Source organism: Homarus americanus, unplaced genomic scaffold (assembly GCF_018991925.1).
Source record: "Homarus americanus isolate GMGI-L3 unplaced genomic scaffold, GMGI_Hamer_2.0 scaffold18703, whole genome shotgun sequence".
Lineage (NCBI taxonomy): Eukaryota > Metazoa > Arthropoda > Malacostraca > Decapoda > Nephropidae > Homarus > Homarus americanus.
In genome coordinates this window covers 10,982,040-10,997,041 of record NW_024749779.1, presented here as the reverse complement: position 1 = coordinate 10,997,041, position 15,002 = coordinate 10,982,040, and the positions used below count along the sequence as shown (strand labels likewise).

Genomic DNA, 15,002 nt, shown 5'->3' with positions numbered 1-15,002 from the left:
CCACTGTGGTTCAACTGATAATGTAACAGTTAAGGCTAACGTTACTCAAAATCTCCAAGACAAGATGAGAGAACAATGAGAAATAAATAAACACAATGACCTGGAGAGGAAAGAAGGGGAGTCAGACAGATGTTGAGAAATGTGGTTGACTGTGTAGACGAGTTGAAGACCACATATATGGAAAGACTTAAGAAACGCAAAGTGCAGTTAGTGAGAATCACTATCCCTAAACAAGAGCACAGAAGGGATATCTTAAAGAAGGCACAGAACCTCAAACGACCAGTAGAGTATAGTAATGTCTACATCATCCCCGACCTCGTAATTCGCTAACAAAAACGCGTCAAAGAGCTCAGGGACCAACTGCAAGAGCTAAACAGTGACCCACAATACGGGAATGCTCAACTTAAGATCAGAGGCCAAGTAGGGTACAGGTCACATGGCTTCTTGATAAACATGCTGCCTAGAGTATCGGGTGATATCAAGTCTCCAGCAGTGAAGACGGCCATGGTTGGTAAAGTTGAAAGTTTTTCATTCGAGAAAATATCTCTTGCCCAGATGTCCAGGTCCTCCCCCACATGCTGCTCAGGGAACTATAGTCTCCCAACCTGGTGTTGTTCTTCTAGCCTTTCCTTGAAAGCAGGGAGCCTCTGGTGGATCCCAACTCCATGGAGTCGTCGCCTAACTGTCCTAGCTGACACTTCCAAGTGCAGACGCTCCATCGTGCCCACCGCATTAGTAAAAGTAAGGCCGCGAATGTCTGCCACAAACCTAGCGTCGTCTGCTGGGCTGGTCAGTCTAGGTCGTTCTAATCTGGGGAAATCTGATAAATTACCAGACTCTTCAAACCCTTGTAACCAACACCACACTTTCGAACTCGAGACTCCCATCTACCTTGCAATCTCACTGATACTTAACCCGCTGGGAGATATCGTGGTGTTGGTCTCCCTTGGTTGTAGTTGGTGGATTGACCGAGCGGTAAGTTATAGGTTGTCGTGAATGGTATGAATTGTCCCTAGAATCGTCGTTTCCATATTACAATAAACTATCATGTGCAATATTATGAGACTGGCGTAATTAATAACATCAATAAAAACAATAGGACACGGATAATATACCTATCACCACCTGTCTCCATTATGAACCTCTCTTCTATGACTATAGTGTTTTATTATAATAAAATATGTCCTCCTGGCACTCACATAAGATAAATATTATCACAGATACGTGGTGTATTTCAAAGTAGAGGACCAAATATGCACTCTTTAGAATGGATTGTTCACGTAATTATGGTGTCTAACACTCAATATGTATTCCCGCGTTTCCTCTATTTTGTGTTGTTTTTATTAAAAGCATGTCTGCAACATATAAGTAATTTCTTTCTCCCAAGACATAACATCTTATATTCCTGACATCATACTTACTGTATGTAATACGAGATGAAACAGCATTCTGTAAGGGCGGTAACGATCTTCCTGCTCGTTACCGCTGCTCTCTCGCTCGTTTGCTGGCTCGACCCCCACTTGGGGTTAGACGGAGGTGAGAACGTCGCTGCTACTCGTGACACGGACTGACATTACCCAGATTTCAAACCAGACACACCTCCCCCGCTGCTCTTCCAAATTATAGTGGTGTTCTCATCAAAGGCTCTGGACTCGTGGGCTGTGTCCCCAGACCTTCACCTGTCGACTGTCCCCTACCCCGACGACTACTGCAGCTGCAACGTCCCCGCCAGTTTCATCTCCACCGTCTGCGCCCCAGTGCTTCTCCTGCTGTATCAAGACATCGGCCGCTGTCGCTCGTGTGAGGAGCTGAATGGACCTTCCCCCTGAGAGTGGATCACAGCGTTCCAGAACCAGGGCCGCTGCCGTAGGAAATATCCATCAGTTATTGACTTCCATTAATTGTTTGATTCCATTAATCGTTTGATTCCATTAATCGTTTGATTCCATTAATTGTTGATTTCCCTTAATTGTTTTATTCCATTAATTGTTGGACTTCCATTAACTGTTTGACTGCATTAATTGTTGATTCTCATAATTGTTTGACTCTCGTATTTGTTATTTGATGTTTGTTGAGTGGTATCAGAGTTTTGTGTTATATTTTTATAGTAAAGAGATGTCAATCTCGAACGGTTGTTTGTTATTCCTCAGAAAACCATGGTCCTTGACTTTCCTTTTATAAGATCCTGATTTGTCTGGTAAGGGATTTCTATCCCTAAGTCCCAGTCCTTTACAACCACAAACTTTCATGTCCTTTACACACGGTTGTTTTACATTGATACAAGTATTACATAATTACATAAACCCCCCAAAATGTGATATAGAATTATTAAAACTCGGAAATATGGTGAGGTAGACATGAAAGATCGAGGTATTGCATTTAAGCTTTTAACTGACAGTGGCCAATATCACTGATAATGTTATAAAAAGAAATGCTGCATAAAATACAGTCTTTACCATTAGTCATCGGTAAATTATGTAGTTTATAGAGGATACGCACACAGAGACGCCAACTAATGGATTGTGCAATTAATCGGGGTTTCTGGCACACATAATGTATGTTCGTGCGTGTGTGTGTCTCCGACGTTGCTACATTAGCCAAAACTACCTGGCACAGGATTTTTGACAGGGACTGTACGTAACACTCAGATTATCTTTCAACTTGCCCCTGGTTCAGCCAAGCCTCCACAATCCATCCAGGTTAACGGTACTACCCTGTCTAATGTTACCCACTTTCAGTACCTAGATTCCCACCTGCCCACCACCACGAACATCGATGAATAGATTCAACATCGGATCAGATGTGCTTCTCAAGCCTTTGGCAGACTCTGTGCCCGTGTCGTCAGCTGTAGTGAGCTGAAATTGTCTACAAAGTTACGTTTTCAAGAAGTGTTCCTGCTTACCCTGCTGAATGGTAGCGAAACATGGGTCACATACAGGAGGCACCTTAAGGCACTTGAATATTTTCCCCAGTGTTGTCTACGTTCCATCCTCCGAGTTCGCTGGGAAGACAAGAGAACAAATGCCAGTATTCTCGCAAACACCAACTGAAGGAGCATCGAAGCTGCCATTATCCATTAACAACTACGGTGAACTGGCTATGTTACCCGCAAGTAATATACTAGACTGCCAAAGCAGCTGCCTTACATTCACTTAATGAATGGTAAACGTAACACTGGCGGGCAACGGAAAAGGTATAAGGATAGTATTCAGACAAAAATTAAAAAGTGCCAAACCGACCCCCTTACCTGCGAGATAATCATTCAAACTGTAACACTTGGAGGACCCCCACACGAGAAGGGGCCACCCATTTCGAGTTAGCCCGACTGCATACCGAGACCGATAAGAAACAAACGCCGAAAAGACGTTGACGCCGCCCCTCACACAATATATGTATCCCTCCACATGCAGTGTCAGTGGAGGGCCCTGTCGATCCCGTATCGGTCTCTCGAGTAACCTTAGAGCTCACCAACGAAGGTGACATCCTTATTAACTTATATCATTGTAGCATACTTGGATGATCGTCATATTCGATTTGGAGTGACAGCAAAGTAGTGGAAGAATCCCCCCATGACGGACCCCTCCTCCGCCCTCTGGAAGAAGCCATCAATGTCAATTTTATCCCAATACAAGTGAAAGACCCTTACTTAACCCCAGCAGAAAGGTCACTCCTTGCACTACCACCGAGACTAGGAGGAATGGGATTGACTAATCCAGTGGAGCTTGCCCATACACTACATCAGAACTCTGTCAAGCTCACGGCAGCTCCCACTGAGCACATATTAGATCAGAATGCAGCAAGTCAGGTGGATACCAACGAATTAAACACAATTCGACGGTACATTACGACAGAGAGGCATCACACCCAAAGTGATAAACTACAACAACTGTTGCAACAAGTGCCAGAGAACTTGAAAGAAAGGTAGCTATAGCACAGGAGGTGGACACCTCGAACTGGATAACAACGTTACCGATAAGGGCAAAAGGCTTCATCCTTAATAAACAAGAATTCACAGATGCCATTGCTCTAAGGTACGGTAGGCCAGTAGAAGGTTTGCCCTCCCAATGCGTGTGCAGCTCATCTTATGACATCGACCACGTCATGGTGTGCAAGAAAGGGGGCTTCGTATGCATGAGGCATGCCGATGTAAGGAATCTAACAGCAAATCTACTGAGGGAAATATGCCACGACGTCATGGTGGAACCGCCCTTCCTTCCATTGGACGGTGAGAACCTCCGTCACAGGACTTTAAACACATCCAACGAAGCCCGTGTGGACGTCAGTGGTCGAGGATTCTGGACGCGGGGACAGCGAGCCATTTCTGACATAAGGATTTTTGATCCTATGGCCGCATATCACCGCAACCTAGCTTTCGATGCTGCACACAGGAGGAACGAGAACGACAAGATTAGGGCATATGGGGAGAGAATTTAGAACGTTGATCAAGGCAGCTTCACTCCTCTGGTGTTCACAACCTCTGGCGGGATGGGACCAAGTACAAGATGCTTCTTCGCCAGACTCGCGAAGGTGTTATCTGAACTGAAGCAGGAGCCCAGAAGTTATGTTACAGCCTGGTTGAGATGTCGACTGTCCTTCTCTCTACTTAGGTCTGCATTGCTTTGCCTCAGGGGATCGAGAGCATCAGCCCCAAAGCCGACAACAATCGCAGATACCGACTTTGAGGCAACAGTCACTGAATGTCGCATAGATCTGCGGCTCAACTAACTCAACACAGCTAGTATAGCTACTTATGTATTAGGATATTTAATTTTAAGGTAATAAAATGGCGGCGAAGGTGTGGCTATTGGGGGAGGATGGAGGCCACGTAATACGTAGGAGTAGTAGGTGTGTGTGTGTGTGTGAGCCCACGCCTAATTTTCTTAACCTTCGATTAAACTTCTTTACATAAGCCGCATATAATCTCATCTTTAAGTCATCTCATTTCACGATCAATCTCCTTGACAAATTATGAATAAAGGTTTGATATAAAAAAAGAATATTAATGAAACAAACTGAATATTAAATTCTGATTTGGCCGTTCAAGTTACACGGCCTAAATAACGTCGCGTGAAAATAATATAAATTAAATCCTAGTAATAATTATACACTACAAGTTCATCGAAAATTGAATGCCCAGATTTTAACATATAACTAATTAAAATTTGGGCTTACTTTCACAATGACCCTGTATAAGAGATTGATAAAATGATTTCTGCGTTTCATCTTTACAAAAATAAATGAAGGTAAGAACTAATGTCAAACGCTAATTTCTCACTTGAAAAATCGAATCAAATTAGCGATTTGACAGCATGTGCTAAAAGATGTGAAAGAATATTAAGAAGAAATCGTTTAATTTCGATGCTTGATCTGTAAAATAATCATCGAAAAAATACTCCCTATTTTTCTCTCTCTATCTTTCAAAACTGTATTTACGCTCTAAAAAATTAGTATACACTGTAACTAATCAAATATTTTTCCCGTTTACATTTCAAAATAAAAAATAAATTGACAAAAACACATAATCACATTTTGTTGTCACAATTTTTTCAGTATTAAGGTCGCAATCTTTTTAATGTTTAGTATGGTCGTAATTTTCTGTTTCATCCCGCCAGGTAATAAGATCAATTAAACAGGTGATTAGGTTTCGTATAACAAGGAAGCTAAACACAAAACAGATCAATAACACGAGCACCATTGGAGCCCCAATGGTGGTAGAGTGATGGTGGAGATAGTGGTAACAGCGGTGGTAAATGGTATGGTGGTGGTGATAGTGGTAGTAGTAGTGGTAAATGGTGTGGTGGTGATGATAGTATTGTATCAGTGGTAGCGATAATGGTGGTAATAGTGACAACAAATGTTAGTGGTAGTAATAGTAGTGGTGACGATAGTGGTATAGTGGTATAGTGGTATACTGTAGGTAGTGGTAGGAGAGCTTGTTGGTAGTGGTGTTGATATCTGGTAGCGCTGTTAGTATAATCACACACACACACACACACACACACACATTAAACAAGACTATAAAATGTCTCTCTCGAGACTGTCAAGTAATTAAGACAACCCACGAACTTCCGGCACCACTTCCTAATTGTCAGACGAACTTGAGTTGACTCAAAGCTGGTCCAGGTAATTGCTGGTGTTAAAATGTTCTCCCTTAACTCAGATCATGATTCTCCTTTAACTCAGATCGTATTCTACCTTAGCTCAGATCATATTCTCCCTTAACTCGGGTCATGTTTTCCCTTAAAACAAGCCATGTTATCTCTTAACATGGGTTATGAAAACGTATACAACTAGATAAGATACTTTAAAAGCATAGGTTAGGTTACGTTTTGTTACGTTACGTTAGAGCTGGCCATGAGTAGTATCGCCATTTTTACCCATTCTATTATTTTGTCAGCCTAAACAAACATTAATTATACCTTATTTATATTTCACTGTTTGGATAAACGTTTGTGTGAATGAATGAGAGTTTACTATCTGTGTAATAAGTATATCATATAAAACATCCTTAACCCCAGCACAGAGTACAACAAGCCTCGAGGTAAAGATACTGGTGGTTTATTTTCACGTTGTAAATAAAAGTCAACACTTACTCATGATCTAGTAAATAAAAAGTCGAGAAGATCCATAATTCTTTTATTACTATGTACACAGAACACAAGCTGAGCGGCAACTGAGGATTAAGAATTCGAAAGTGAGGACGGATAAGCCGAGGATTTATATATATTTATATATTTATATACATTTACACAGGTGAGGACACAAGCTGAATTACCTCTAGGAAACAGGTCAAGTACATGTCCAGTAATTTATATATTTGATGTGCATTTTTTTTTATTTTACTCTCTCTCTTTCTCACTTTCTTTATCTCTTTATACAGACTCTTAAATATACTTACAGTTATGAAAATATAAAAATAATACGACTTAGCTATTATACAGACAACGTACGTTGACATATATTGGGGTACCGTCTCCACTAAATACCTCATTATATCTCATTTTATTTCGCATTTTTCCACAGGTTGTGTAAGGAGGATAACGTGTAGGGTCCTAGTAAAATAAACTCTGTTAATATCTAGAGATCAGTTTAGATGACGAGCAAATATTATTTTATATATAATATGTACAAACCTTAAACTCAAAACAAGAGGCAATTAACAAAAAAAAATAGAAAAATTATTTGAATAAAAGAATACATAAATGCTAAAAGAATGTGTCAGAAAAATCTTAATTGAAAGAAAATATGTATACTGTACAGCACTGTAGATGTATTCTAAAATAATGTAATAGAGAATAAACACTCGAATTATGGTCCTCCTGCTTCAAGTGAGGCTCAAAATTCGGATAAAATTTTAATTCAGTAATTTAAAGAAGAAATTAAAACAAAATTTGACTGTACACGTAAAAATTATTATTAAAAAACATAAGTTGTCGTTTAACTAAAAAAAAAGTAAGTGTATCGTTTAACACTTCCCACCAAATTTTAAATTAATCGTTCAATTCCAGAATAAAAATCTAACTTAGCTGAGATAAAAGAAAAAATTAATACTGAAATTTAAATTAAAAATGTTTGTGATTCAGTTGGGCAAAAGAGTTCATTAATACTGGGGAAGATAAGCCCCTAAGAGGTAAATGAGGAGGTGAACCAAGGAAAGCAGACGTGGTGTCGAGCTGATATGATACAAATGGAGGGCAGAATGTTTTTACACAAATTAGAACGATAAGCGATAAAAGGGTCATAGCTATATTTATGCACCATTAATCATTCACTATACGCTATACTGTAGATGTAGCCTCCTCTACCTCCTCCAGAGCTCTATGTGTCTTGTTGTCCCCCACGTGGTTGATCTCTACTTCACATATTACAATAGCTTCCCCGTGGCCTGGAGATTTCCCGTTTTCTGTAGTTGGCAACCCTTGGTCTGTCAGGAGCCCTTGCTTGACGGGGCTGGTAGCTTTGGTGCTTGTCTCTCCCTCCGCTTTCGCCTTCTTTTTCGCCTTGGACTCGTTCACCGCTTGCTTTAGTATCTCCTCTTGCTCAGGTGTGAAGGACAACCTAGTGTAACAGTTCTTGATAGGGTGAGGAGAGCCAGCTTGCTTCACCACGCCGCTGGGAGACGAGGACGAGTCGTGGAGGTGGCGATGGTCGTTGTGAGGAAGATTGTGGTGTTCGTCAGGTGATGGTTCGTCGTCGCTGTGAGTGCTGTGACTCATCTCCTGCACGGTGCTCAGTCGCTCGTTTTCCGCCGTGCAGCTATCAGGCTTAGTGGGTGTCCTGGGACACAAAGGAAACGTATGTTAGACGAATATACATACACTGTATAAAAGAGCAAAATTCTTCACTTCCTCTAAATTTCATAATAATTTTAAAATTGTGAGTATATATATATATATATATATATATATATATATATATATGAACACTGAATTGACCAAAGTCACGACCTGGGTAATACGCAATAAACCGACCTTAAACCTCTAAAAAAAATACACAATCTTTCGCAGAAGGAAAAATTTACCCCAAGATTTGGACCCTCTGTATTTTGGTAATACAGCCCTCAAGCGTGAACAATATACTAAATTCCTTGGGGATATTGTTGATGATAAACTAAGCTGGAGAAACCACATAAAAGCCATTCACAGTAAATTCAATAAACAGTGCGGTATCATGTATCACACTCGTCAGTCACTCACTCTTGCAGCAATGAAAGAAATATATTATGATCTTGTTTACCAACACCTGATACACTGTCACACACTATGGGGGGCCTCTGGCTCTAAAAAAACACAACCTCTGATAACTGCGCAGAAGAGAGTTGTGCCAACAATAATCTACTTGAAAAGAATGACCACACTAACGAACAATTTGCTAAATTGAAAATGTTAACATTCGAGGACATTAACACTTACTGCTGTGCTCTATTTGTTTACAAATCTGTCAATCACTTGATTGACAATAATTATTTCCAGTTCTGGAATAATCAGAGATACAACTTAAGACACCCCGAGCTACTAAGACCACCCCCCATGCGCTCCTCTCATTCCCAGACCTCCATAAAATATTATGGTGTGAAGGTATGGAACAGTTTACCCTCACCCATCCGAGCAAAGACTACGCTCCCTTCCTTTAAATCGTCTCTGAAAAAATATCTATTGTGTAAGTAATTTTATTTTTGTAATACCTACTTTATATTCCTACTTTTATTGTACCACCAAAACCATTATATCAGAAATTGTCATGTAGATAAATAGAAATTACCATTGCAATGGTTATATATATTTGCCGACAAGACATGATATTGACAGCCTCTGTCCTCTTGTTTCACCTTAATGCAACCTAGGTTGTGCTGCATCACTCCCTTATCATATTAATGTATATCAACTCCACTGTAAAATATGTATATACTGTACTTATAAATTTAAAAAAATAAAATAAATAAATAAATAACGAAGTGATAACAGTGATAACATTCTGATATGTTCTTACTACCACCATGTTAGGTGTTGTATTCCAGATGATACTAAATGTTACCTAATACTTCCTTGAGATAAATGTACATTTTTATATCAGGTGCCACTAAGAGAGCTCCGGCTCTGAACTGGCTCAGCCATGTCAATATTGTTATTATTATCGACTCTGTATCTCTATTTTTCTGACTAAATAAACTGTTTCAATTCAATTCAAGCTTTCTTGGAGGCACCTAATATATACTGTACATTTATCTCAAGGAAGTATTATGTAACATTTAGTATCATCTGGAAAAGTAGACGTAACTTGGGTGTATTAAGAACGTTAAAATTAGGCATGTCTGTTTATTTAAACTGATGATTACCTAACCTAACCTAAGGTTAGGGGTTTAATAATTATAATCAGACTAAAACCGTTGGGGTGCTTAACTTCACGTGATCCCATATTATTATTCTTCAACATCGCAAGAACGAGAGGTTGACAGAGAGTAGGCTACAGCTCACCTAAGCGGGGAAACATTCCGCTGGAGGGAGTCTTGTGACCCTCCTACCATGGTGCCGAGGAGGGAGCCGTTGTTGCTCTGCTGGGAGGCTCTTGCGGTGCGGGTCAGGTCACACAGGGTTATCTGGGTCAGGGTTGAGTTGCGGTGGTTGGGTGCGTTGACCACAGTGTTGTGTGGAAAGGTGTTGTTGACAGACGAGTAGGCGCCCTTATACCTGGTGAGAGAGAAGTCATTTAAGGCCAACTAGTGAGAGATAGACGCCAGATAAGGTCAACTTGTAATTGGTAAAAGAGAGAAAGACAAAGAGACAGAAGCCACGTATGATCAGTATGTACAGTATCTCAAAAACGTATATGACCACAATGTGTGAAACATTAAGAGACCATACATGAGGTAAAGTCATAAATGAATAAATTGAGTCTTGTGCTTATGGAGTCTTCTAACAGGTCCTTAAATACCTGCGTTCTTTTACCTCCCTTTCTCACCTCCCTCGCCACGCACCCTCCTTCCTTACCTCCCTCATCACACACCGTCCGTCCTTGCCTTCCTCACCACGCACCCTCCTTCCTTGCCTCCTTCATCACACACTCTCCTTCCTTGCTTTACTCACCACGCATCCTCCTTCCTCACCTCCTTCACCACACACCCTCCTTCCTCGCCTCACTCACCACATATTCTCCTTCCTCACCTCCCTCTCTTACTTCACTTCTCTCCCTTATCACTCATCACACTTCCAAATCCCTCACCTCCCTTAAGTGCCTCGCCACTCACCACTCCTCCAAATTTTCCATCTTACTTCCCTCTCTCACCACTCATCACTCTTCCATATCTCTCACCTCCTTTCTCTCAGTCACCACTCACCATTCTTCCAAATCTCACATCATACTTCACTCTCTCACCACTTACCACTCAGCACGCCTCCAAATCTCTCACATAATTTCCCTCTCTCACCACTCATCCAAATATCTCACCTTTCTTCACTCTCTCGCCATTCATCAATCCTCCAAATCTTTCACCTTACTTCCCTCCCTCATCACTCATCACCACTTCTCCAAATCCCTCACCTCTCTTCTATCTCCCACCACTCATCACTCCTCTATATCTCTCACTTCACTTGCCTCCTTCACCATGCACCCTCCTTTCCCCCCTCTCTCACCAGAACACCCACCTCATGGCCCTCTTGGTGCAGAATCCGTATCTAGCGAGGAGGATGAAGAGGTCTCTGCGGTACTGTTTGGTGAGGATGGCATAGAGGTAGGGGTTGGCACACGAGTTGAGAGGGTAGAAGAACACCAGCAGGATCTTTGCTCTGGTAACGTTGATTAAGGGAACTCCTGCCACAGCCGTCAACCTGGGGATGGAGAGAAGGGTTTAGTGAGTTAGTTTGTTCTCTCTTTCTCTCTCTGGTTCTATCTATCTGTCTATCTATCTATTTATTTATCTATCTATCTATCTATCTATCTATCTATCTATCTATCCATCCATCCATCCATCCATCTATCTATCTATCTATCTATCTATCTATCTCTCTCTCTCTCTCTCTCTCTCTCTCTCTCTCTCTCTCTCTCTCTCTCTCTCTCTCTCTCACTTCCTGTCTACAAGATGACACCGCCACTACATATCAACGAGGTGTCGCGCATCCCAAACATTACCCTCATAAATTCATTCAAAAAACACTCAAGCATCCAACGTTGTACTAACTCAGGATACCTAATAGTGGTACCAGCTGTTGGAGAGAAGAGGGAACACCTACCCGAAGAAGGCAATGGGTGCCCAGCAGGCGAAGTCAGTGAAGACAAGGAGGGCCATTCGTTTAGCCACGGTGAGGTCAGAGTGAGGAGCGGTGGCATCGTGGCGGCTGATGGAACAGTACATTGAGGTATAGCAAGCGGTGATCACGACGAACGCCAGCCCGTTCACCAGCAGCAGGGAGACGAGGTATGCCAGAGCCAGACCGTTGCCCGTCTCCATAGGTAAACAGATGCTGAAGAGAAAAACTTAAGGTGTGAATATTATATCGGCACGACAGGCGTGTGGCAGTTGTGTTACAGAACTACAAAAATGTGTATGATAGACATTCAACACTGTGTATTATGACAGGTGTGCTAGAGAGGTAACACAATATATATGACAGGCATGTGTATTAGACAGGTACAGCAGTAATATGTCAGATGTGTTAGATACAAAAAATATATAGGAAAAATATAGCTATTAATCCATATGCAAAACATAAGTATTGACAGGTAAGACAGGTGTGACGAAGACCGACGAGACATACGACAGGTGTGACAGAGACTGAACAGGTGTGAGGACCTAAAGATGCTGCAGTAGGGATCAGTTGTTTATCTGCGTGGTGAGGACAACAGTGCTTAATTCTACAGTAACGACACTACAGTACACATACACACACACATGTACCTTCCATTGTAAGCACCATGCTGTACAGATCTGAGACTTAAGCAAATAATATTTTTTTTACTTTTTTTTAAGGGGAATAGCCCACCCTGGCACAGGTCATCGACCCACAACGGGGCATAGGGGGGCGAAAAAAATAAGTGTAAAAATAAATTAAAAATAGAAAAGATACAGATTATATTAATCTACACCACAAAAATGCCGGAAAACAAGCTTTTTTAAATAAGACAGATTATATGAGTATGCAAACACAGAAGAAGGCAGAGCATTCCACAGTTTGGCTGTGTGAGGAAAGAAGGATGTACTATAACGGGTTATTCTAGTGTGACCGACATACACAGAGAAACGGTGGGCATCGCGATGGTACACAGGAAGCTAAATCCACCGAACATTGCCCGCTAAAGTACCTGTAAAAGAGGGTGGAGCAACATTGCGGCGAAGAGAAAGGGAAGAAAGATTATCAACTAAAGGACGAAATGCCTTTGATTCCACCCTATCTAAAAGTTGAACAGAAAAAGAGCCACCCCAGATATGAGAGCATTACTCCAAGTAAGGACGAATGAATCCGTAATATACTGGAAGCAACTGTTCAGGAATGAAGTAGCTCCGGCATCTGTACAGCATTTTCAGCTTTCGAGAGGCAGCTTTGGCAATGTTGTGGATGTGTGGCTTCCATGACATATTATAGGAAATGGTGAGGCCTAGCATATCTATTTTAGAATTTGGCAGAATGATTGCGTCCTGAAATGTGATTGGTGAGAGATCATCTAATTTGGAAAGTGTAATTGGTAAATACTGAGTTTTATTACTATTGAATTAAACCAAGATTCTACCTCTCCATTCGGAGATGCTGCACAGATCCGCATTGATAGATGTAATAATATCAACTCTAGAAACAGAACTAGTTTGAGAATTAGTGGGAAGGGAAAATGTGAAGAAGAGTGAAGAGTAAATGCATCAGCGTAAGAATGGATAGAATTAGTCGTATGAAGTAAATCATTGATAAAAAGAAGGAAGACAGCAGGTGAAAGAACAGAACCCTGTGGGACACCACTATTGGGAGAGAAAGAGCGAGAGATCGATCACTCGACAACAACTGCCATGGATCGGTTCTCAAGGAAGCTAGAAATTAGAGAACAAAGTGGGGAAGAGAAACCATAAGAGGGAAGTTTAGAAAGCAAAGACAAGTGTCATACCCTGTCAAATGCTTTGGAGATGTCGAGGGCCACGACGAAAATTTCCCCACAATTCCGAAAAGAGGATGACCAAAGATGGGTGCAGTAGGAGAGCAGATCACTACTAGATCTCGCCTAACGAAAGCCGTACTGGTGATCCGTCAAAAGAGAAAAGCGTCTAAGGTGACGGAGAAAATGAGAGTTTAAGACTGTTTCGAAAATCTTAGAGAGGGATGAACTTAGGGCAATGGGGCGATAGTTAGAGGGATTGGAATGGTCACCCTTCTTTGGGATGGGCTGAACCGAGGCATGCTTCCAAGAAGAAGAAAACGTTTGGGTTTTGAGGTAAAGGCGAAAAAGGCGAGCAAACACAGGGGCCAGAACTTCAGCACACTCCCCCAGAACACGAGGGGGTATTCCGTCCGGTCCATGCGCCTTACTCACATCCAACCTGAATAACACACCAGCAACCCAACGAGTGGAGATTATAGGAAAGTGCATAGGTTCAGTAGGAGGAGCAGGAGTAGAAGGGATAGAGTCAGAATCGTCTAAGGTAGAGTTAGAACAGAATAAGGTGCCAAAATGATTGGCTTAATCAGGGGGAGCGTTGACTATAGAATTATCAGGTCGGAAGAGAGGAGGAAAAGACAGTGCAGAAGTTATTACTGTATGTTCCTTTACCTTTCTCTAATGAAGGCTATTGTTAAGCCACCAATGTCAATGTATGTAATAAGTCATTTATGTCCAATGTATATTGTCAGCCTTCGGGCTGCAGAACTTTTTCAGAACTGTTTCAATAAACCGTTAATTATTATTATTATTTTTATTATTATTATTATTATTATTATTATTATTATTATTATTATTATTATTATTATTATTATTGTTATTATTATTATTATTATTATTATTATTATTATTATTATTATTATTATTATTATGTTTTTGGTTAAGGACCAGAAGGATTTACTAGAAGAAGAGTTAGCCAGGACAGCGGTCTTTCATTTTTTAAATTCAGCTTGGCCCTACGAAGAATAGCCTTACAACGAATCCTAGAAGAAATGAAAGAGGAGTGGGTAATAGGAGAAGGAGATAGTTTCACAACTTGATATGGCCTATCTCTCTCCCTGCATGCAATGGAACAGGGGCGATCAAACCATGATTGTAAAGTGAAAGTTTTGGTAGAAGATGGGTTAAATGCACTCATCCCACCCTGTATAACCCCAGCAATGCTGTCAGCACATACCTAGGCGTCTTGAAAGTGCAATAGTTGGCGTTTAGATGGGGGTGGGGGAGGTGGTCGTGCCCAGTTTGATTTAATAGAAATAAGATTGTAATCAGAAGACCCCAGAAATTGTGTACGAATAGTGTGAGGGATTATATGTAAAACAAAGATCAAGAATGTTAGTAAGTTGATCGTGTCGATCAGGAACGCGTGT

The 15,002-nt window shown here is 41.1% G+C and overlaps 1 protein-coding gene across 1 annotated transcript in view; it reads right to left on the bottom strand.

The window, feature by feature from the left end:
* Positions 1-7,480: 7,480 nt before the first annotated feature.
* Positions 7,481-15,002, bottom strand: part of LOC121853921 — a 176,975-nt gene continuing 169,453 nt past the window's right edge. The window contains 4 exon segments of the mRNA XM_042348323.1: positions 7,481-8,277; positions 9,975-10,187; positions 11,142-11,324; positions 11,727-11,957. Of these exon segments, the coding sequence (XP_042204257.1) occupies positions 7,779-8,277; positions 9,975-10,187; positions 11,142-11,324; positions 11,727-11,957 (1,126 nt within the window). The 3' untranslated portion in view covers positions 7,481-7,778.